At 38.8% G+C, this 25,815-nt stretch overlaps 1 protein-coding gene across 1 annotated transcript in view; it reads right to left on the bottom strand.

Annotated features, from left to right (window-relative positions):
- Positions 1 to 278: 278 nt before the first annotated feature.
- CERS6 (ceramide synthase 6) overlaps positions 279 to 25,815 on the bottom strand; it is a gene marked incomplete at both ends in the record, with an annotated part of 104,774 nt that continues 79,237 nt past the window's right edge. Inside the window, 5 exons of the mRNA XM_079539275.1 lie at positions 279 to 440; positions 3,391 to 3,414; positions 4,062 to 4,218; positions 16,236 to 16,342; positions 21,341 to 21,469. Coding sequence (XP_079395401.1) covers positions 279 to 440; positions 3,391 to 3,414; positions 4,062 to 4,218; positions 16,236 to 16,342; positions 21,341 to 21,469 — 579 coding nt within the window. The remainder of the gene's footprint in view (positions 441 to 3,390; positions 3,415 to 4,061; positions 4,219 to 16,235; positions 16,343 to 21,340; positions 21,470 to 25,815) is intronic.

The following is a 25,815-nucleotide window of genomic DNA, read 5'->3' as shown; positions in this document are numbered from 1 at the left end:
AGAAAGAATACAGAATAAATAATATTTCAAATATGGTACAAGTGAAAATACTGCTCCCATTGTGTCAATTACATACACATACAGCATGCCTACCTACGTATACAGAATGAGGTGTCGTCTTCATTCACAAACAGGGAGTATGGCAGTGCACTATCAGAATGCTTCGATACTCCTAATTTTTTTTATGCTGAGATATATGAAGAAACAGCATTCGCAACTTCTAATTTACTTACAGTAGCAAACAGTTCATCCTGTTTATGTCTTGTGACACTCAAAGATTAATGCTCCTCTGAGCATGTGCTACCAGTAAGATAACCATTTGTCCCATTGGCACCACCAGTCCCATTAGTGGTGATAGTACTGTGCAGGGTCTTTGAACGAGGTACTGTTTCTTCCTCATCTGAGCTTGACTCAATGTCACTTCGATCATCCTTTGTTACCTGTAGAATTTGAGAAAAAACAAGCAGTAGACAATTTTAAGGAAAGAACAGAGCTTTTTGATGCAAGCTGGAATCAGAGAACTCAAACAGTTTTCAATTGGAGATTTGAAAGTGGTATCAGATCTGGCACATTTCTCCTCCTGCCTAGAACTCCCTTCAAACACAGCTGCTAGTACATACACTCTTTGTGAGCAGAGGCAAGGTAAGAACTTTGCACTGATGCATTCAAGGTAATATCTCGAGGGAAGAGCACAGTGATCAAGGCAAAGGCTGGTACCTACTAAAGGAAGCAACAATTCAAACTCCCTAGTTCAGCCTAGTCCCCTTCTCTTTGCCCTCCCACTACAACCTTATTTTCTATGTCTTCAATACATTGGTAAGCTCATCACTGGTACAGGGATTCCTATCCTTCCCTTGGGGTACTTCTCTTTGACTTGATAATGTCAGGATAAAGGCAAAATATTCACACTAACCTCTTTCCCTTCACTTCCTAAGTCATTCTCTAGAAACTATACAGCTCACAAGAAATGTGCTGTGGGCTGGCAGTAGAAGGTAGAAGTATTAGCCTAAACATAGCTCACTGAACCAGGTAACTGCAGTCTGATCTTAGAGAAATGATGAGAATGGTGGTTGGAAACACAGGACAGTCGAGTTCCTATCACAGGAACCACACAAGCAATTGAGCAAGTTCAATCATATGCAAAATTTTTCCATTTGAAAGCTGCTTCAAAAACATACTGGCTTTAATTGCTAATGATTTTCTGCTAATTCCCAGCTGAACTTAATTCCTGTCAATTTATACTTATTTACTTTATGAATTCTACTCCATAGGCTAAAGGGTCTACTCTTCTCTTCAGTAGAGCTCGTTGAGGGTCATAAGTGAAGATCATTAAGTTTGAGAGCTGAACACTAGGTCCCTTCAGAATCCCTGAGTTGACTTTGCACCCGAAACAAGTAAAAGAAGTGGGACAAGAAGTGGAGAAGAAAACAACAGGCATGATAAGGAGGAAAAAGGAGAACAGAAAAGAAAATCCTGCAAAGAAAAAGCCCTGCCTGCTCAATTCTTAAGGGTTTGGGGTTTTTTAGTTTTTCTTTTTTTCCCCCAGGTGGCAACAATGGCACAGCCAGTGTCTCATATAATTCCCAATAATTGCCCATAATTCAGGTCAGAAGAGACCTTGGGAAGTCTATGCCTAAACTCCTGCTCAAAGCAGTGTTACAAATAAGGTAAGAGTTTATCACAGATCTCTATCCAGTGTGGGCTTGAAAATCTATAAAAATGGTAAAATTATATCAGATGAACAGAAAGAGGCATGAAGTTGAAGTTGCCTGCAAGCTTAAATATGCAGCTTTCCACTCCTGTTTGTATCCCTGTTTGTATAGCGGTGATTCCTAATTCTGTCAGCATCTACCAATACTGTATAGATCACCACATCTGACAGTTACAGTAGACTTTACAACAGTGAATGGACACAAGAGTTAGAAAACACATGGCAAGATTTTTCCCCGAAGAAATCAAAACAACCACATAGCAGGGAATATCACTTAACATAATTTTTAATTACAGTAATTCTCCTCTATTCCAGAAAGCCCTGGAGGCAATTCTTTTGTCTAGTTGTTGCTTCAGAAATGACTGTTTCCCTTTGGGGTTCCCAGCGCTGCTACTGACCTTATATCATAAACCTGAGCAACACCACTGTTTGCCAGCGGAGGAAAAGAGAAAACACACACCTACTGACACTAAAATCCAGCTATACAGTATATGGAATATATATATACCAGCTACATATGGTATATATACAGGTGTATATATATATTTCCTTATACCTGTATATTCTGGCATCTGTGAAATTGGACTTCAGCTGTGCTTGGAAATTCCACGCCATACTACACAGCTTCAATTAACAGACTACTTTAGTCTCTCTCATATACAGTGACTTTTATATTACAGCTGTTGCAGATATAGAAATACACTTAGAATTACACCTTTATCAGACAAAAGAGAATTGGCTCAACGAGATGTACCTTAGATCAATGTGAGGGGAGATTGATCACCTGAAAATTCTACCATCATTTGAGTTCTCTTAATATAGTAGATTTGCTGTTAAATATTCTGGTAGGGTATACTCAAAAGCCAGTTAATCAAAAGAAAATCCTATGATGTAGCCACTTAAAAAAAATGTAGAAAGTAACATACCAAGGTCTTTGCACTTAAACCTTGGTATGAATCTATATTGAATCAGTACTTAATTCTCTTTATTTATCTCCAAAATAATCAACTGGAGTAATTCCTGAAGAGGGTGTTTTAAAAAAATATATATCTAGGTTTAAAAAACTCTGAAGCATAAAAGAGAGTAAGAAACAGATTATCAGGAGTACTTACAAATTTAGTGATAATAAATCGCTGGGCTGTTTCAAAGGTGGGTAACAGTAATACATTATGCACTGTGATAGCACTGCTTATTTTACTGTAGAAACTGAGAGGATGTGGTTGCAAATGAATAAGAATGTTAAGATCTAGAGAAAGAGTCCTAGATTAATGTATAGGCAGTTTTAACATGGTCACTATCTTGCTGCAAGTGACTGACTCTGCTTTTGTACAACCTAAATTTCCTTGGTTGAACTACAAGGCAGAGGACGTATATTCTCATGTATGCCTTCTGAATGGTACCAGAGTAGCTGTTATCCTGCCAATATTTATGTACAAAAATGGTTGTAACACCAAGATACTATGAATATTAGGTGATGCACAGACAAGATGTAAAAACAGCCTTAAAAGACAGCCTTCCTTCAAATATCTAAATACAAGCAATGAATAAAAATAAATAAATAAATAAATAAATAAATAAATAAATCAGACAGAAACTGCAGAACAAAAACAAAAGCAACAACAAACACTCCAGTATTTTGCAGAATGTATCTTTTGCATAGTAAATGTAAAGAAACTTACATGCAAGGGGTTCCACTTTCCAGCCTTCCAATGCAGCACAAGGGACAGGATAGACAAGCAGAGTAAGAGAGGGTGCAAAACAACAGGCCAAGTTCTGAAGTACATTCAAAGAAAGCAGTTATCTACAGAACAGTTCCTATTCCATTTGGGGGTGGTTACACATCTAAAATAATTACTTATGAGCTCTAGTCCTTAAGGGCAGAGTACACTGTATTTTAGACAATCCTTAGGCATAACATTCATAGTCTAAATACAAGTGTTGTTTCTGCAGACAAAGTGCACACAAAGTGGAATGAGGTTAGCATTTTTTCTGAATTACATCTCCCCATCAAATGTAACAATGCTAACAAGATGTTACATTTTATCTCAAGCAGTCTTGCTGGGGGGGATCCTCTGGTCCTTCCCAGAGTCTCATAAATACTAAAAAACAAAAGAGGTTGTGGTTTGTAACCTTGCCACAAGCAAAAGCAGAAGAATTTCAGTTTGTATTATTATTATTATCACTGTCAGCTGGGAAGCCAACAGTTTTCTAACTAGCATGAAGACGAAAAACAGAACTGGCATGTTTAGTAATGTATTAGGGTTCAAAAAGAAAAAGTACCCCAAAAGTGACCACGTACTGACACTGAAACAGTTAAAATAGTAACAGAAGTCTATCAGTGCTGTCTTACCTTGCCTTTTGAAATAGCTTTGTAGGCTGCCTTTATTATTAGATAAGACCAAAAACAGTGCAGAATTTGAAGAACCACAAGCAGCACGTTGAAGACCCACAAGGCAGGAAAATTGCCCAGAGCTTCATACAGTTCAAATAATGTAGTGTTTAATATCCTAGAAGAGAAAGGGACAGAAAAATCATTACACTTTTTTAAAGCCAGCAATCTCAAAGGATGCGCTTTCTAAATCAAGATGACAAATACGGATTAGATGGGATCTATCCATATAGTTGCATCTTACAGCAGCAGTGACTCGGTGTCTCTAGAGAGAATCACCACCAAAATTTGGCTTTTAGTGCTTAATGTCACTTAAGAGACATTACATACAGGAAAGAAAGATTCTCAGCATGCATTTCTTCTTTTATAAAGCTGGCAGGTGTCAGCTGTCTTAAATAACCAAAATGCTCATTAATAACAATGATTGCTTAATTCCTTAAAGTTTTTTTCATCTCGACTTCCTCCAGACATGATTTGGTACCTGTGTACTACCAACATGAAAGAAGCGGCATATATGGAGACTGTTACTTTGCATGCAACTTCCAAGCACTAGTACCATGTTCTTCAAAACACATTCCCAGGCTGCGATAGGGATCTGCAACCTCTCCAGGGAATAGCTGTATGAATTAGCTGCCAGCCTACAGTCACTAGATGGCAACCGACATGCTTTGTCCGAATGCAAAAGGGACGTAACTGAGGTCCTGCAAGGATTCAGGACAGCAGAGCTCACTTTTGAAATGCTAGGGACACCAAGCTCTACTTTTTAAATAATCACATTTGCCACAGCTACAGTCCGTTCCAAAAACATTAAAATCAGTCCAAGCAATAATAAGTATGTATACACACATTTAAGTTAGAGTACAGCATAATGATTTATATATATACGAATAGCATTGACCACAAATCAGGTAGCGATTTCTAACACTCTGGCCTTGTCGTATGTAAGGCATTTCATAATAAATATTTTAGCTTTTTATTTTTGCTTTATTACGTTAAGATACATGTATGATTCATGATTTAATAAAAGGATCTTATAACCTTATATACAGTTGTGTTTTCAGAATGCTTTATGTTTATGGAGTAGACATTGGAAAAATGTCTTGTAGCTGAAGCAAAACAGTTCTGCATTTACTGTACTGCTCTAATTTAATGCTCAGAACAAAATTAACATATTTTCAGAAACAACTAAACAATCACCATCTAACTTCTCTAGCTGAATAAGCGGTACTCAGGAGGCTATCAGCAAAAGGCTCACATTGCTTATCTGCTGACTCAGACAAGATGACACTCCCTCCCAGCAACTTAATGGGCACAAGTCTTGGATAGCAGAAAATAATTCTTGGTAAGTTGATCACCTGTCGTAAACTTGGGATGAAACAAGGAAAGGGAGGTGAAGGAAGAAGAGATAAAGAAAGAGTTGGAGAGGTGGAAGAGTAAAATGCATGTTTAAATTCATCTGAGAATTGGCAAAATCTGCTGTTTGCTTCCGAAAGGATTTTAGACAAATAAGAGAAGACAAGAAAGAAGGCCATGTGAAAAGAGTAGTTCCAGGCAGGTGGAAAATTCATGATAAACACTGCAGAATGAAGCATAGCAGGGTTACTGCCACGCTGGGCATTATTATCATGTTCAAAAGAAGCAGAAACTGTGCAGCTGAAACGAATGCTAGTACAAGTTGCCTTAACTTCTGCAACATTGCCCAGTGCCCGGCAGACTGCACATGGAATGAGCAGAATGAAAGGCATGCTGCTACTATAGTGGAAAAGGTATAACAAATGTATTAGCTTATTCTGCATTATACATACTAAATAGTGACTAAGACCAGAGATCAAAGAGTTAGAGGCATAGATTCTGTATTTCTATTAACTTACTGTATGATCCAAGAAATTCTCAAGTTCCTTCACCCAGTTTACGTATTGTTAAGGATGTATATAAAGTATCAATGCTTGTCTGTCTCACAAAGATGATGGAGCATGTTAATTAACTTAAATTAATAGGCTTGTTTATAAACCACTATGGGCTACACTGTAACACTAAGAGCATGAAAGTACACACACGCACATGTTGGCCAGCCACAGGATATACTGTCTACAGTTCATCAGTAGTCAAGGTTTATCACTGTTATTTAGACCTTCATAGAAATACAATAGGCCTTCAAATCCCAGGCTGCCCCAGTTACTTGCACTAACAATGCTAAGCTAACTTTACACACAATAGGTGATCTAATAGGTGTTTCTGCATGCATGACCTTAAACAAGCTACCCAACATTTTACCCAAGAAGGGTATAAAATGACAAGTAAAACAGCCATTACGTTCAAGAAAAACTGGACTACAGCAACTGCATATCCCAGAGTTCTCAAGCTGCAGTACAGCTAAATATTTAATTATAGCAAATCCAGTATGTAAAGGTTGTACCACCAACTTCTCACTCTTCTGAGTTTCAGCTTGGCAGAGAGTTGGAACTAGATAATCTGAGCTCCCTTACAACCCAAGCCATTCTATGATCCTACGATCATGCGGAGTTCTGTTCATCCATTCCAGTGTCACACCAGAAAACATTCAAGTCAGCTGAGGTCTGACTGCTCATACAAGCTCAGATGCAGTGCAGACAGGTGGCTTCTGCTCTGACACTAAGCAGCAATAGTACCTCTTTGCAGAAATCACATCCCCAACCCTGAGATCATATTATTTTAAATCCTGTGTAGATCAATAAGATTTCCAATTACTTAAAAAAAAATGCTGCTACAGACAGGAAATTATTCATGTTTGACATACTGTACAAGATACCATTCTGATCAAGCTGTCACTGTCCTATGTTCAGCTGTGCTTTTCTCTTTACTCAATATCTTCTCATCAACAGCTATTGCCCATTAACTGATCTTGCACTAGCGTGAAAATTAGTATTTCTATCCTTGTGGATAGAAGAAAAAAGAAAAGAATACAAGGTCAGAGACATCTTCACAATCCAAGCTCAAACCTCAGGACAGTCTTTCAGTAGACATTATGATATGAAAAGAATTCGAATTTCCTAGCTGAACATGATTATACTCAGCAAAATGTTTTACCAGTACCATATCCTGGCAAAATGCTTGCATGAAGACCTGTGGATTACAGCACACAGCAGAGGGAAATGACTTTTGCTAAGAATGAAACTTCCAAATCTGAGAAATTTCAAGCACATAAAATTTTTATACAAGCAACAGAAAATATATTTCAAGATCCCTTTGCCTGGAGTTCATAGTATTCTCTAAATAGAAAGGCTCTTAATGTAACTACGTAGGACTGTTTCCTATTTTTGCAGCACAAGCTATCAGAAAATAAAAGCCTTTCTGATGCCTCTTTCAGTTAAGTAAATGCAGTACCTGTGTGGGAGGAATATTCTTACTTTTGGAGCACAGACACACTGTGTTGAGTTCAGCTATGTGGCACAGCAAACATTTCAGGAGAAAAGATGATCCAAACTTTCTTCAATGCAGGAACTAAATAGGACTTGTTCAAAACTCATAAAACAGCCACAGCTGCCCCTCTGCCAGACACCTATTACCCTTCAAGTGGCTTACATACCATCAGTAGTAGGAGTACTGCACTCTGAATTCCTTATTTTATTTTTTTACTGAGAACCTGTCCCTGTAGCAACAGTATCATTTTTAAATCCATGCTTCAAAAAGTGTGATGGTAGCATTTATCAGTGACTTATCTTTCAAATAAATGGTGAAAACATCATGGATTATATTTAAAAATTATAATATCATTAAGGTTGGAAAAGACCACTAGGATCATCTAGTCCAACATCAACGCATCACCATCACCCCCACTAATCCACATTGCTCAGTGCCTTTTTCTGAAAACTTCTAGGGACACTGACACCACCACTTCCCTGGGCAGCCTGTTCCAATGCTTCACTCTAGGAACAAGTTTTTTTCTAATATCCAACCTGAACATTACCTGGTGCAACATACAGCTATTCCTTCTTATCCTATCACTGTTACCTGGGAGAAGAGAATGACTCCCACCTCACCATAACCTTCTTTCCAGTTGTTGTAGAGAGCAATAAGGTCTGCCCTGAGCCTCCTCTTCTCCATACTAAATAATCTCAGTTTCCTCAGTTGTTTCTCATAAGACTCGTGTTACAGACCGTTCATAGCTTTGTTGCCTTTCTTCGGACATGCTGCAGAGTCTCAATGTCTTTCTTGAAGAAAGCAGCCCAAAAACTGGGTCAAATTTTTATCTCATCTGTCTCCAGATAAAAATCATGGCCAGCCTCTTTTCCCCTCCTTCCTGCAAACAACGCAATTTTGGAGGACTTCAGATGACTGCCGTCGCTGAGTCACCCTTCAGTTCAGACTCCTCAGCTCAGCCACTGTGCTCTTCAGTCACTGTGCCTTGAGGAGGCTGACTTGAAAGCAGCTAAAACATATAAGAAAGTGCCTAGACACAGTAACATCACCAACACTGCTTCCCTTCTCTTGAGACATTTACACTCATGAGAATAATTTTGAACAGAAGTGCCCCAGCACTTGTTTCTGTCCTGTTTGCAATCAGGTTTTAGAAAGGAAAGTTAGAACACTGACTGAACAGCCTGCCCCAACAACAGAAGTCATTATTACTAGCACAGGGCACAGACTACAAAAACTAAAAATAAGAACTGACTTTGGAAGACCTGATAAAATCCTTTTTCATCTCATTTTTTTCCAATTGCAATCACACATAATTCTTAAAAACTGAAATACTGAACAAATGCCACTTCTTGTTATTTATGCTGCAAAGCTGCAGTGGTGAATGACATACACAGCCTTTCAATTTCTTACAGCCTTCCTGTAAACTCATCACTATTAACCCAGCATTCCAAAGACTTCAGTTTTGCTTCACATAATCCTGAGTTCACAAGTGCTGTAAACAACTTGAGGAAATAAAATTGGCATTATTTGGCATTATTAAGGACATCATCAAGTAGCACTTTGTCAAAAGCAGATGGGATGACATTATACATATTCTGCTACAGAGCTAAGAGTTGAAGTCAGTGCTTTCTTCAAATGTTGTTTAGTTAGCTTGCAAAAACTCTTTATTAAATGCTGCTAAGTGCATAGGCTGTAAGTTGCCTGCTGAAACTACAGGGCACCTGAATTACAAGGATATTATGTAATTTTTGCTGTTACTTCTGCAGCATCCACTCACTGACACCATGAATAACATCAGTAATCAAATACGTTGGATTAAAATAAGAATTTATTCTTTCAATATCTGCTACCCACAATCTAGGTTGTGCATTATTTTGGACAACGTTATGAGCAAAATGAGGTCAAAACAGTGTCAACAATATACTTTCATAATAAGAAAGTAATTCATTTTACTGCAGAGCAATTAGAGATGCTTGTCCAGCTCTATACATAATATCGGTCAGGATAGAAACGTTTTCCCTGGCTTTAGGATCCAGTAAGAATCAGTAAGGCCATCATAAGTAAGATATTGATCATTCAGAATCTAGATGAGGTTTGGGCAGATGGGATTTATCTGGTTACCTAGATTTTCACCATGCCTAGTAAATAACCAGAACTCTTGCTTTAGCTAGTGCCCACGTCTTGTTTTGATGCAGTAGGATGCTTGTGGGTTTGAGCTTTCTGTTTTGCCAATATGTTCAGAGGAAAGAAGCAGGGTGCCTCTGTCAGGGTCCGCATGCTGCCTTCCCACCATACACATGCTCAAAGGGCCAAACAATAGAAAATCTGCTGGGAAAGAAAAACAGATCAAAGACAATGATTCAAATTCCCTGCATGTTAGGAAATGCACAGAAACAGTCAAAATCAGCGAGAAAAAAAGACAAGGCCAGAAAAAAACAGAGGTTCAGCAAATCTCTTCAGCAGCTGCTACTGATGGGGGCTCTGTGCTGCCCTATTAATAACTCAAGCTGTAATTTCACTCAGAGAGAAACAGATTGCATAATAAAAGGAAAGAGACAGAACAGTGCAAACTGGCAATACTGGATCACTGTTTGGAGACCCACTGTGTGCATTAATAACATGGCTGTATCCCACACTGTTGTTTAATGATGAAATTCAGGAAGGGCTAGTCAGCCGGTCATGCAGAGATAAGAGAGATAGTAATAAGTAACTAGAGTTTGTTGCAGCACACCATGGTGAACAGAAGTTAATTCTAACTCAGCAAGGATCATTCTATGCCTGTCTGGCTCATGGATAATCACTGCCATGAAAAGGCAATTACAAATCAGCCATGAACCAGACTGTATTTTCATGAACTTTAAAAATGAAAGAATAACAAGAAAACAAGTAGTTATTCTGAGCACTGGCAGACCTGTGATAATATAGCTTTTGTTGTCATAAGGAGAAAAAAAAAAAAAACACAACTATTTAGTAACTGCACTTTTGAGTCAATGAAAAGACAGGTTGAAACAGTGAGAATTATTATCATTATTATTGACAGAATCTTTCCAAACAGATGCACAAACAGGAGATTCAGTTAGATGCACCAACTAATATTAAACAAGACAACCACGTAGCCAAAGCAGTTTTCTTATCTGTGTTCACAGCTTCTAATGTTTTGGAGGCATCAAGGGTGTCTGAAGAGGCCAACAACAGGGCACCTGGGTAACACCAAATCTACCTAGATGAGATTTTGGGGGACATGAGGAAGATGTCTGTATTCTTTATAATTAGCTTGAATCAAGCTTTCACTTACATTTGTACAGTTAAGTTACTGGTGTTTTACAACATTTGCCAATGAATTTACACTGTGTGACACTGACACTTCACAGACCTAATGAATGCAAACCCCATTACCCTGCTCCCTTTACTTTCGATTGTGGCACCTTCCTGCAACTCGGTTTGTTCTAGTTTTCCTATAACTAATCAAAAGTGGTGAAAAATAACCTCATACTAGTACTATTCTGAGAATCATGAAGGAATCTGAATTTACACAACTTAGCACTGTCCACATGGTAAGCATCAGCCTTGCTTTCATTGGAGCCTTCCCTTCCTTCTTTCAATTGAAAAGTTACACCTTTCTGTAGCTACTTCAACATGTTGTAAAACAGTAAATGAGTATAGGAGCCTCATGTCTCTCTTCACACCAACTGCTTTCCACTCAAGCTCTTTAAAATACCCTGTCACCTTGTGAAACCAGTTTCAGATACTGAACTCTTCACAGCATTATTCAAACTGCTCTGTCAGAAAAAGAAAACACAACGCATATATTCTGGAAGGATAAGCACAGTAAGAGAGTAGTTCTGGGACTCCTCTTCAGCCCAAACTTCATGAATTTCACAGTTCTCAGAGCAAGGATTCTGCAACAAGCAAAGAAAGACTGGAAGTCTTGGCTGCTGTAACGCATTACTTTCTTCAGACCCACATCTCCTGTAATGTAAGAGCCCGTTTGTTCTCTGTACACTTCAAAAAATGATTAATAAATATTACAGCCCCTTAGAGTTTTCCTTTCAGGCTACTGAAATAAAAACAAAATGACATTAAATAGCAAACCATTCCTTTATCAACAGAGAGAAAACTGCACATGCGCAACTGCATCAAAACAAAGTGTTTGAGAATTAGGGAAAAGAACATGCAAGGCTTAATGGAATGAAGAAAAGCATGAGGCAACAGCTTTGCACAGTATGACCACAGTATTAGACCAACCAGGACCTCGACGTCACTTCTGTCAAGTCTTCAGTTTGTGGTTGCCTTCATTCTCTTTACAACTGTATCATTTGAGAAGGCATCATATTCCCTCAACTTACATAGAGTTATGTTTTACGTTGTAATTTGCTAGAACAGAGATTATGCGCAAGTGGGAGAATTTCACAAGCAAAATGTCTTGTCAGTGAAAATAGCAGCTTTACTCCTACATTCACTTAGTGGCAGGAGGAAGAAAGTGTCCTGGGGTTTTTGAATTATTGCTGAAATGAACTCCAGATGTCTGTAGAAAGACTGCTAAATATATACCTAATTGCCTGTTTCTTTTGTCTTAGCCATGCTGCTAAACAACCTTCAGACAACAGCATTTGATACATTCTGAATTCTTTATTAGCACCTTTATGCAGAATTAAATGGCACTTGTGCAAAGCTGGAGCACAAGCTCATGCCTGCGCTTCATAAGCAGCGTTGTTGGAACCCTGCCTTGGATATTCGCCTTCCTGTGTGGGGGAGGTTTTCTTATAAATTACAGCCTTCCTTTCACATTATATGATCACCAATTATTTATTTTATTTTTTACCTCTTAGTTTTTATGCTAGAGGAATTTGCATATTTATGTAATATTAATCAAGCACCAAATTTTGCTGCTTTGAATATTCAGCAACAAGGAAAAGGAGAGCAAAACTATGTATTCTGGCTTGCTGCCACTCCAGTGACTCAAATTTGCCAACATGCAAGTTAATGGGGATGAAGAGATAGCACTACAGCTTCATAGAAAAAGGGGATAGAAAAAGGAGATACAAGCTCATGCATCCCATACTTAATTTCTACTAACCGTGGCTCCCATGTGCAATGCTCCCACTAAGCTAAGAACTAGGAAACTGCGTCCAAACTCTGTGATTACAGATGTTTGTAAGGATAAGCATTAAGTGTATGTAAACTGATACTTTGGTTTGGAGAAATGATAATGTCACTCTCTTCCCTATAACTGAGGCATCCTTGCAACTAGCACTCCAGCAAGAGAACCCTCTGAAGATACCTTTCCATTTATTCCTTTCTGTTAGAAGGTATTTTAGGGCTAACTTGTGATTCATAGTTTAATAAGATTTCAAAAGAGCCTGATACTCTTATTTCTTAGTCATGCAGGTAAGCATATTAAAGACTGCATGAGCTTCAAAGCAAGGACTTTTTTTTGTTAGGAAAAAAAAATACCATCACCACTGTCCATTTATTAAATAGACAAATTTCCTAAGCTGAAATGCTGGATTTTTGTTGTTGTTGTTTTATTTATTTTTTTTTTTAACTGAAAGGGTATAAAAATCAGGTAAATGATAATTTCAAGACATAGACAGAAATGTCAAACACTGTTATGAACAGCATCAGGTTCCAGGTGGAACTCAGAGTGATACAATGCTAACAGTTCCATTTCATATTCACAAGGACTAGGTGAATGGCTAAACTGTTCACAGATTCAAATGAGATAATCATGGCTTTGGTCAGCTAAGCAGGAGGAAAGGCAAAGGGATCGCTAGTGTAATCATTCTATTTGTGAAACAAGAGTACATTGTCTGCTGCTAGCTACATGCAATCCTTCTGCCTTCTCTGATTTTATGAGTCTTTTCTGAATGATACCGCCTAACCACTCCAGTGTTATGATGCATTCTTCTACCACAGGAACAAAATATGGGTATTACACAGGCAGTATGTCAAACAAATTTTACTCTTGTAAAAATAAGTTTGTTGTCTATACCACCTAGCAACTAACTTTGCCCATAGCTGTAATCTGATGTTCTCGTTAAGCCAGTATTCAGTACCAAGGGAGTCAACAACAATACCCAAAGCTACCACACAATGCTCTTTCCTGTCCCTCTTTCCCAGATCTACTCACCACAATTTTCATCCTGCTTTCAGTACACTGGGCCACTGCTACTCTTTAGAGAAGAATTCAGACAGTGTTCAATCAGAAGTGTTATAGAACTGCTGCTTGTACCAAGTATATACAGGAATGGATGGACTTGTCCCAGATGAACAGCACAAAGCGTCATGCCTGTAAAGCAGCGCTCAAATCTCTATGCTTGCTCTGTAACTTAATGCTGTGCTGGTAGTCTCTTCCAGGACTGCAAGTCTGACAGCATTAGGTGTGCATTACAGGGTATGAATCTCAGTTCTGGTTACAAATGCAGTGTTATTTTCAGTGTCTCAGGTTAAAAGTTAAAGTGTGGATTTTCAAAAACTTGACTACCACAGTAGAGATGTAAAGGATGGGAAAATCTTGACCTTGATGATTTTAAGATATCTCAAGAGAAAAAGCATATTGGCCAGATGCTTCTAGTTAAACGTGTACAAGATCAATGTCCTCCTTCAAAATCATGCACCCTGGGAAGATTAATCCAGTCTTCATTGTTCAAATTGTCTTCAAAGCAAGCACAAAGCAGTGATCTGGTAAAGTTTGTGTCTAAATAACAATATTTAAAGTCAGCAGTTCTCTCTTTGCAATTTCAAATAACACAGAGAGTGGTTTAACTGCTCTGCTAGTGCTACAGATAAACACATAAGGCACCTTGTAGAACCACACAAAGAACTGAGGTTGGAGGGGATCCCCGCAGATTATCTGGTCCAACATTCCTGTTCAGGCAAGGTCATCTAGAGCAGGCTGGCCAAGACTTGGACTTTTTCTGTGTCACCACAGGCATCCTTTTTGTCATCTCTGCATTTACATAAGACCTCTTCATTGCCTTTGACATCCCTTGCCAGATTAAATTCTAGCTGAGTTTCCTCTTTCCTAACCTCATCCCTTCATGCTCTGCATTCCTCTCAGGTTAGCTGTATAAAAAATCCCACCTCAAAGCATGCAGAAAAAACTAAATTTATTACTGTTTTTAAATCATCAAAGGAGAGAGAAGTAAGCAGTGGCACTTCTATTTCAAGCTGCCATAATCAGACTGAGCCTTTCCTGCATTTCCCAATATAAAGCAGTGTGCGATGGTTAGATTAAATCCTATGATCAGAAATGCTATTGTTTTTCCTATTTGAGATCATACAGATAAAAAAAGTTAACTTAATTCATCTAGCGAAATTCAATGAATGGCCAAGTTAACTTCAAGGAAGTAATGAGGAAAAGGAAGAGAAGATGCTTAAGAAACAAATCATTGCTCCTTGGAATAAAATAACATGCATTTAAAAAATGCAGTTTGTGTGTCTAACCATTTTCTCCTTCTGTTATGGGGCTGTACAAATAGCACAGTAGGGGTCAGGCATTATCATATTATTTTTGGGGGGTCATTAACCACTAAATGAGACTTCTACATTCTAGTGTTAATCAGAACTGATAAAACACCTTAAGGGCTCCTTAGGCTTATCCTGTTTGCAGTAAACAAAGCCATAAAGAGATACCATCATATAGGATTTGAGAAGAAATTGTAAGAGAGGTTGATACTGGTATCCGTACATCCTCTGCTTAAATAAAGAATTTGGTTGTAATCTTTCTAAATAAACCTCTGCAAAGGGTAACATTTCTGATGCTTCCCAAAACCAAAACTACTGCCATTATCTTCTGACATGATAATGGATCCTTCCTGGCCTCACAGAGATGTGGAAATTTCAGTTAGTTCTGTTCGCACTAGAGAAAGGAAGGATCATGAACATAAAAGAGTAAGGTCAGTGCCTTCTCCCAGCCCTGCTCATATATAGGGCACATGCACCTATAGCAGAGCATTTCCTTTTTTGGCAAAGCTAACTCATACTATAGTTACAGGAAAACTTCAATGAATTTCTCCACCAGTATGGAACAAGTCTGCAGCCTTCTGGATATTGAAGATCCCAGCTAAAGAATCAAATATCTGTGTGTATTTGTATGTGTTCAGGTGTATGTACCTAAGAGAATGTGTGTGCACACGCAAGGAGCTACCTTTGTCTGGGAAAAGGTGAGATTACGTTAACACCAATACAATTACCTTAAAGATGCATGTCCTACAGAGCTTTCCCACTACCTCCAGCAAAAAGGGTAGAAGGGATAGAAGGGTAGAAAATGAACAGCCTGCAGTACTGCAGATCTCCACAACAATAACATCCTTACACTGATTTCAGCAGGGCTGGACTTAGCTCACTGTGCTTTCTTTAAGCTGAACATGTTCATAAAGCACGAGCTGTAAGCTAATGTAAAGATCAAGCTTAGCATCTGTTCAGTGCATTCAGCGACTAATATTTTATTTTCTCTCCTACTTTTTGCCAACACAAGAAACTACGTGCTAAGCCATGCGATTTCCAATTCACTTCTAACTTAAAACCAGCAGAAGCCCCACATTTCTTGTCTAGCACACTGTAAATCCAATGGCAGTCTAGCAAATAGGCAACTACAACACCTGGTTATATCTGAAACACTGTTTGATGCTTTGGGAAACAGAGTAACATCAACGAATCATGTTCAATTACAACACGGTTATTTTCAAATCTGTTTGATGCTTAGCATTTGGTGGAAATGATGTACTTACTCACCATAAAGGATATATGCCAAGCCTACTGACAATGAAGACAATTGCAAACGTAAGGAACAGAAGGTCACTCAGTTTTTGACACTTGCAATAGTTTGCCATTTTGGCAGCCTGTAAAAGAAAGAAATGTCTGTTTACTTCCGTGAGGACAACTGAATTCTCTTGAATTGTGTATAAGTTGTAAAAAAATAAAAATAAATCAAATTTTGATTAAATGACCAACATTTTCATTGGGCCGCCTCACAGAAACCTCAGAACTCCTCTCTACCAAGCAGTTGGAATTTTTTCTTTTCCTGAAAAAAAGTGCACAAAACCAGAATATTTCCTTCACTTCATTCATCTCCATTCCATTTCCTATTTGAAATCCTACAAATCCTACAGTTTCAAATTTACAAAACTCTTAAAAAGATTGTACTGAGCCCCACTATGCTTACGCTATCCTTGTCAGCAGCCTTTTAACCTACTTTCTCTCATTTTTCCACAGTGCTGCAATCCAAGTCTTTCCCACTGGGCTGCATTTTCATTTTTGGCAACTACATATCTTTCAGCTGTCCCATACTTCTGTCTTCCAGTTTTTTGCTATATATAACATTTCTGTTTCAAATGCTCAATTGTGCCCCACAGCCTCTATTCTCCTACAGTATCTCTCCTGCCTTTCTAGCTTATACAGAGCAGTTGCTGTCTTTAAGTTTGTATTCCTCTCTCCAAATCTTTTCCCAAGGTTGTATTGCTCCTATGTTCTCCTCCTCCATCTATAAAACTCTTTTGCTCTCCTAACCTTTTGCCATAAGCCTATGCTCCAGTCATTTGTCTTCATGCAATCTTTTGACTCCTTCCTTGGTCAAGGAGTCAACCAGATACACTTCACTCAAACTCTTTAAAACTCTGATCTTACCTGAAGTTTCCCTGTCCTCTTCTTCCTGAAGAAAACAGCATGCACATACAAACTTGTTTTAAGGCACTTATGCTGCTTCCAGAGTGTTCATATCTTTCTTATGCTTTGTGTCAAAAGTGTACAGAGCCACTGCACCATGCAGTATATCAAGAGATTAATTTAGTGTCCACTGGATGCCTCCTTGAAAAGGGACATGTATCCAGCTCCCCTATCTAAAAAATGCTTGATTGTGAAGACTTTCAGAGGCTAGGAGGGAGAAAAATAACCACAATGCATAGAGAATACTATTCTGAGTGCAGAATTCAAACTAAAGAACTATCTAAAATGGTCAGAGGCAGTCCTGCATTGTTTGATTCTATTGGTATGAACACAATGAACCTGAAAACGCTCAATGCTCACATCAGACAATCCACATGCCAAAACCAACCAGCACTTCTTGATGTTACATAAATATTTCTATTCAAATATTCTGAAATATTTCTATTCAAAATCTGAACATAAAGGATATTCTTACAAACAGAAAACAAATTAGGAAGGTTATGAAATATTTGGAAAGCTTCAAGTGCTGCAAAGAAATCATTAGCATCCTGAATCAACCCTATATTCTTAAAGCCTTCTCAATCAGTCCTGTATTCTACTGGACACGAATGTGTTTCCTAGCAATTTGTACTTTGGCTGTTTTAAGGAAAAGATAACACTTTGGATGCCAACATGTAAGGGAGAGGAGTTACTAACATAATGATTTTCAGATAACTGGAAATTCAGTATTCCCACGATGGCAGCCTAAAAAAGATGGTTTTACAGAGTGTGAAGCTGGTATTGCCACAGCAGCTTGTAGTAGTATTTCTCAAAAACAGTACAGGTGATGGGTTATCAATACTTAAAACACAGATCTACAAACAACATTGATAAGGAAGGTCTAGAAAAAAGTGGTAAAGTGCATGTCATTGGATAGAATTTGACCACCTAAGATAATGTAACACAAAGTAACATAGCGTTCATTAAGTAGGAAGGGAATTGAGTCTGGAAGGTCTCAAGGTCCCACATAAGAGCAGTTTTACACACTTAAGCACATTATTTCCAAGTGTTTTTAACCCGCAAGCTGTACTACATTGCAAAGATAGCCCAAGCCTCTCAAAGAGCTGAACTTAGAAGGGATGCTGAAATTTTCTCTCAGTAGGCTGGATTTCAGCTAAAGATTATATTATGGCTTCCTATGCAAGCCAATGATTCTATGCTTAGTCTATCCTGGCATAGCTAGGCTGCTTTGAGCATCCAAGATAAACTAAACTGAGGTACAGATTTGTGAGTATCACAGAATCTTAAAATGGCTAAGGTTGGAAAGGACCTCTGGAGGTCACCCAGTCCAATCCCCCTGCTCAAGATGTAACACCCAGAGCCCATCGTGCCCTCAACCGTGTTCAGAATCCTTTTGAGAATCTCCAGGGGGAGACTCCCCAGTCTCTGCGTAGCCTGTGCCAGCCTTCTGTAACCCATACTATAAAAAAAGTGCTTCCTGATGCTTAGACAGAACTCCTATGTTCCTATGTGTGCCTACTGCCTCTTGTCCTGGCACTAGGCACCAATAAGAAGAGCTGGGCTCCATTCTCTTTGCATTCTCCCTGAGCCTCCTCTTCTCCAGGCTGAACAGACCTAGCACTCTCAGCCTCTCCTTACAGCAGAAGTGCTCCTGTCCTTTGATTATCCCGGTGGCCCTTCACTGGACTCTTATGTCTCTCTTGCGCTGAGAGGCCCAGAATTAGGCAGAGGACTCCAGGCATGGCGTCACCAATGCTGAGTAGAAGGTAAGGATCACCTCTCTTGTACTGCTGGTAATACTTTGCCTAAGACAGTCAAGAATGTTGCTAGCCTTCTTAGCAGCAAGGGCACATTACTCACTAATGATCGTATGCCTTCCAGAACTCCTGGGACTTTTTTTCTGCAGTGCTGCTTTCCAGTTGGGTGGCCTCCAGTATATACTGATTACTTGGGTTTTTCCTCCCCAGGTGCCAGTCTCTGCACATCACGCTGTTGAAATTCATGAGATTTTTGTCAGCTCACTTCTCCAGCCTGTCAAGGTCCCTCTAGATGTCAGAGTCAGCACTCCCTCCCATTTTGTATCACCTTAAATCATCCAGATAGTTAATGAAGATGTTAAACAGGACTGGATACAGTACTGGCTCTTGAGGTACTCCACTGCTTACTGGCCTCCAATTAGACTTTCTACCACTTGCTACTTCAGGGCTGGCTGTTCAGCCTGTTTTTCATCCACTTTATTTTCTGATCATCCAACACATGATTTGACAGCTTCCCTACAGGAACTCTGAGAATTTTAAGAGGTCAGTGTCAAAAGTCCTGAAGCCCAGGATGACAATAGGAATAGCTTTCCCTTCATCCAGTCCCACCATGAATCTTTTACACATGTAAATGCCTTAAAGTCTATGGAAAAAAACTCACCTCCACTATTTCCACCAATACATACTGCTTTCTGCAATAAGAACAGCAAAACTAATGCATCCCCAATCAGCTTTCCACTGTATATGTTTCATCAAGAAGTGGTAGGTGGAAACAGTTTAATGGCTTCTAGAAGCAGCTTTCCATTTGTACCAGTATGTATCATATAAAACAGGGCAGGTACACAACTGATCCATCACAGTAAGAAATTCTATCAGCTTCTTTTGCAGCTACATATTTATTTTCCTCTGCATTAACAATCCCTAAATAATATCAGAGTTCATTTTGTCTCATATGGCACAGGGGCTGTGACTTACTGTCTTAGCAGAAGAGAGCATGTTGAGTGAGTTCTAACAACCCCCTTAGTAAATGTTTCTCAAGGGTTTTGGTTATGATTGTTATACTTCATAAGCAGCTTTAGTATTTCCAGGTAAAACAAGCTGAAAAAACTGACCAGGAAGACTGCAAAAGGCTGTCTCACATAACAAAATAGACTTTGCTTTATGTTTTCGAATCGTGAGAATAGCAATCTCTCTTTGCCTTAGGGGGACAGAGGAATTGATCAAAAATATATATCCCAGTGTGTTCAAACTAAGATTTTAGCTAGCCTACCACAGCTACTCTTCATTGTTTTCCAGTTCCACAGGCACTGGTCTGATCTGAAATGAACAACATCAAGTATGCCCTTCTGTTGGCAAGAAAATAGGAATGAAGAAGGTTTGGGTGAATTCATAGCCAGCAGAATAGATCTACACACGTTGCTAAAACAGGAAAAAAGCTTGCAAAGATGTAATTATTTCTAATTAGAGAAAAGCAGATTCTTTCTTGCCTTCATTCTCAGGCAGTTGTGTGACTTCTAGATTAAAAATAAATTCAAAAATAAAAACAGGGTTAAAGCACAATCAAACCAGAATGGCAGGACTTCAAGACTGAGAAAAGTGAATAATGCAGTGAAGCTATGTTCTTGCATAAAAGGATCCTTGAAAATACTTAAAAAAAAAAAAAAAAAAAACAAAAAACAAAAAAACACCTTCTAGACAAAAACAATTATTATCTGATCCTGACGGAGAGTCCACATCACAATCTCAGCATTACTAATGAGAAAAATCTCTAAATTGCTGCTAAAGAAGTTACAGATCATCTTTTTACAGATCATCTTGTCTTAAAAGAGTGTAAATCATCTCCCTCTTCTCCAAAGCCATCTGCTTATTACTGGCATCTATATGAGGTGTGGGGACAGGAATTTGGAAGTTGTCCAGAGAAGCAGGTAAGTTCACTGCCTTTGCACAGGATGAGCACATTGTTTCATGCCCTCTGCTCAGCAAAGAACAGCAGAACCAAATCACAACCCCTTGATTCTTCCAGAGGCAGGATTCTCCCTTAGCTCATCACTTCACAGAGGTCAAGCCAGGAGTTTCTATCCCACACAGCAGCCACTTTCCATTTTTCATAATCTTTAGTTTTTGATTTTTTCACGCTATATTTAAAATCTGCAACTCTTCCTGGCAGTGCATCATCAGACTGTTCTATACAAGCAGCTTATCAAAGAATAAATCAGCCTAAAGTCACAAACATGGACTGCTACAAGCGTAATACATTTCAGTAAGGAAATACACTATATTAATCAACACTACCATCTTGAACTGGCCTCTTTGCTTAGGGAATACATGTTCTGCATAGCAAATAGATTCTACCCACTGACACGTGAGCTCTCAGAATAGTAAATATCACGTACATTGATGACACAGGTATTGTCTCACCTCTAGGACAACATCAGCAGCATCATGGAGACATAAGGTCAGGGTTCCCACTCGTGTCAAATTGGTTACATATGAGAAGGTTATCAGGGTGACAGTTACAATGTGATGTGTAAACATGATGCCAAAATCCTAGAGCAGCGAGAAGCAGAAAAAAATAAAAGAAAAAAACAACAATGAAATAAACAGTGAGATTCAGTATACCCACATAAAAATGGATGAATGTTTTTAAATCCAGCATTATGGTTACGTTGCAGGAAGATTCTGCTACTTAAGTACCTACCCCGCGATATTTTTTCCTTTGACTAAATAAAATAGCCACTGTATGATAACAAAAGGAGAAAAGATTACCAAAAGCTAGAAAATAGCTATGTCTCTCAGTTTGTAATAATGTAATTTCATAGACATCCAGACTGCAGTTACTTTGAAAAAACTTATGTACATACAAATCAAATTACACCTTACTTCTAATATACTGAGTAATACACAATCTGCAAAATAGTGCATCATTTACAAGAGTTCAAACAGCTGCAGAGGTACAAGCAACACATTTCCTCAGTGCTATTAGCAATTATTGACAGTCACCTGCCAAGTGCAACAGAGCAGTCTCACAGAGCTGAGAATCCCAAGTTTCTGTTTTCATTTGTTTCTTTCTAATGCTTTGTCTTCACACTATAGCAGGGTCAGAAAAGTCTTCAAATGAGCTAGTGCAGTTCCTCCTACTAAGATCTAAGCTGCTATCTTCCAAATGATGCACATTGCCCAGTCTTCAAACTTCAAACAGAGTCAGCAAGTAACTGTTACTATTGAAAAATATGGGCAGTAGTAAAACTCCTGGAATATCAAAATCCCTGATGCATCCTTAGGAGTGGGCAAAGCAAAGGGAACAACTAGTGCACCTGGCCTACACTCCTAGGCTGATTACAGGGAGAACAGGATACACTGGCATGAGACTCTTTTCTGTAAGGCATAAAATCAGTTTAAAAATAATTAAGTCTTACTGGAGGCTGGAGTTTGCTTAACTACGTTCAAATCTGTGAGAAAGTATTATCAAAACCCTGAAGAAAAGGTCACGGGACCATTTGACTGGGGAGTTCCTCCAGGCATTGGGTGCCCAGGTAGCAAAGCAGCTCTCATACAAGGCTGTTGCTAAAACAGGAAAAAAGCTTGCAAAGATGTAATTATTTCTAATTAGAGAAAAGCAGATTCTTTCTTGCCTTCATTCTCAGGCAGTTGTGTGACTTCTAGATTAAAAATAAATTCAAAAATAAAAACAGGGTTAAAGCACAATCAAACCAGAATGGCAGGACTTCAAGACTGAGAAAAGTGAATAATGCAGAGAGAAAAGATCCAGACAGCCACAAGGAACAGCTCCTCCAGGAAGGCTCATCTCCTCACCAAGTGCTTTGGGAGGTAGCATTTGTGTTTCTTGCAGCAGTTGATTCCAACTAAGCTGTCACCAGCTGATAAGCTCACTGCAGAGAAACAGCAGGGAAACTGAATCTGAGCAGCTGCAGCCTTTTGAGGGACAGAGCCTGGAGGGAAGGTCTGAGGGCCTGCAGGAAAAGTGTTGGTGAGCTCCCAGTAACACAGGGATAGCTCTGGCTATAGCTGCCCATTGCTTGCTCTCTCTAGTGTTTGCAGGTGACTGTTCAGTGCCACCTTGCCTGTCTGTGGTAACGGAGAGGGGCCTGCTGTGCATGGGAATGCACTGCCACTTCTAGGACCAGCCCTTGCATGCACAGCACTGCATACTTGGAGTCTGTGAAAAAACTTGCAGCTTGAGCTGACTCATTAACTACAAAGGGAAGGAACTCTTAACCTACCACTCCATGTTTAATGCTGTCTACTACAGGCTCCTCTGTCCTGCAAATCCGCAACACGAAGAAGAATTGACTAAAAGCTGAAAATTGTATCCTATTTTGACATAGTCAGATTTGGTTTCCAGCAGTCTGGAGCACGATCAAACACATGCAGCAATCATCTCAAACCATTGTTTACATTCCATTTCCTTAAAGAGAACTGAATACAAGGAAAATTAAAGTCTATTTCTCTTTCTGAGGGTCTTAAGTGAGAGCAAAAACATGGCATCTTGGTCAATTCAGTAACCACAAACCCACCCATGGGGACTCTGCCATATTCAAAAAAGCAAAGCATCTACCCTTTTCCCCAGGGCTAGCATTCCCACATGGCCATATTGCAGCCTAGCTCTCTTACCTGCTTCAGTTGCAAATGCTATAGCACTTCTTCATTTTCCTGCTAACTGTAATTACATTTGCACATAGGCAGTCCAAATGAGGCAAGTCTTAAGCCAAATAATTCCTCTGTTTTTATAGATGCCACATTCACGTTCTACAAAGACTAGAATTCCATTCCCTCCTGGGAACTCTTCAAGGCATTCCTGACAGTACAGATTACTCCTAAGCAGACCTAATACCTATGGGCAGCAGTCTTCTGCATCTCCACATGAGACTACTTACAGAAATGCTGTCCAAGGAACTCCTTCTCTGATGTTTGTTGGAAAAGACAGTTAACTGACTCTGTCAGCTCTGAAACAGAGATACTGGTCCAACATACTGAGAACTGCTAGAATAAAGTAGTAGTGATATAAATAAGAAGGCTTTTGTTATTCTAGTCCTTTCTTTCCTGCTATTTCCTTATCTCAGTAATTATTACTATGCTTGAAGAAGCTATGTGTTACATTTTAATTACACATAAGGGTAATGAATACACAGAAACTAATGTTGCAAGGCTACATAATGTCAAGTGGTACTTTCGTTCCAAGCTTACTCAAGTAGTTTTATCCATACACAATAGAATTATAGACATAAAGAATGGCTTCTTTCTTTAGTGTATTTTGAACCATACACGTTTGTGCAAGACACAAACAGCACAGTTTACAGCAGTTATATTATAACCTTAGTTTGTGACTTCAGAAAGATAACGTGCCTTTACATGAAAATATGTTTCTAAGAATAAGAAAAAGACCCTACTCATGAAACACCATCAATGGAAGAATATGGTGCGGACAACAGAAAATCCCATGGGTCTCAATCTTGACACAAACCCTCCAGAAACAAGATTTCTGTTACATAGGGTAGTTTGACAATTCTATCAACAAATACTTCAGGTAACCAGAAAATGTTAAGTAAGCCTGATTACTTTTAAAACTTATCAGAGGCTTGTTAGCCAATCCAATCTTCTTTCTGTGTGTTTTACAAAAGAGGAGTACAGGAAACTGGAGAAAAAATTGAAAAAACAAACACAATAAAACACCAAAACAAATGACAGTAGATCGTAGTATTTGAAAATACAAAACCCTTAAGGGTAGAATATAATTACAGCTACACAGTATATGTTTATGAAGCAAATAACATAACACAAATTATAAAAGTTAACCTATTCAAATCATTGCCTTAACTTAGAGCTTAATATTTTGTTTGTATCTATTCAGTCAGGCAGAGATAATCTGGTAGAAGTTATAACATCTGAAAAAAAAGATAAACAGCTATTTAAAAATCAGTGTAACCATTTGAAATAATGAATTTATTGTTAGGAAAGAAAAAAAAAAAAAAAAAGACTGAAAACCAGAAGTTCATTTATCTTGAGCTGCACAAAAAGACTGGAGCTACGCCAGTGATCAGTGCTGGCACTTTCAGTAAGGACCTACAGCACCTTGCCTTGGGAAAGCTGGATGCATAATAGTGGGTTGGCTGAAATCCTGTAGTGCTCATGTCTGCCAGGGCACTTTTGATCATTCCAGACAACAAAACAGACCTTGTTGTACTTAAAAGTATCTAAAATGATAAGAACAACATACACAACAGTATTCCTCTCACACTAGCAAGAAAACTTCAACGTGTTTCTCAGACTGAGAACCGTTAATCTGTTCTGCATAAACTGTCATGAAGTATTACCATAATGTCTGATACTAGCTGGCGAATTTCCTGCTTCCTTCAGCTACGGTGTCACTGTATCACACATTATATAGCAGATTAAGAAGTTTCCACATTTTTAAAATTAAACATGCTCTTTAAAAGAGAACTACAACAGTGCTGCAAGAGCTGATGTCTCTGTCAAGCTTGTACTCCACTAGGTGGGGGGTTTTTTGTTTGTTTTTCAGAGAAGTTGCTTTTGCACTTTTACACCCTGACCTATTGAAGTCAGAATTTGGTGACGTGCAGAGCACTTCAGGAAACTGGCTTTGAGACCAGTCTTTTGTCTCAAAATCTTTGAAGTGCATGAGTTTGAACCAACATCATGCTTCTCACCTCTGCCTTCCTTTACAGGTTGAGCACTTGTAAAACTTCTAGCCTTTCCTTATTGGTACATATGTCCATGTATTTGATGCTCCTGAGTGTCTGATAGGAGTTCACCTCAGAGCTGAGGCTTGCTTCATGTTTTCCTAGCAACATCTATATTTCCACTAGCTTAGCACATTGTCTGTATGATATCGCTCTACATCCTGAGCTGTCTCG

Source organism: Tetrao urogallus (assembly GCF_951394365.1).
Source record: "Tetrao urogallus genome assembly, chromosome: 8".
In the NCBI taxonomy this organism is placed as follows: Eukaryota; Metazoa; Chordata; class Aves; order Galliformes; family Phasianidae; genus Tetrao; species Tetrao urogallus.
Note: the sequence above shows the minus strand (reverse complement) of the source record. Positions and strands in the feature narration are given on the sequence as shown.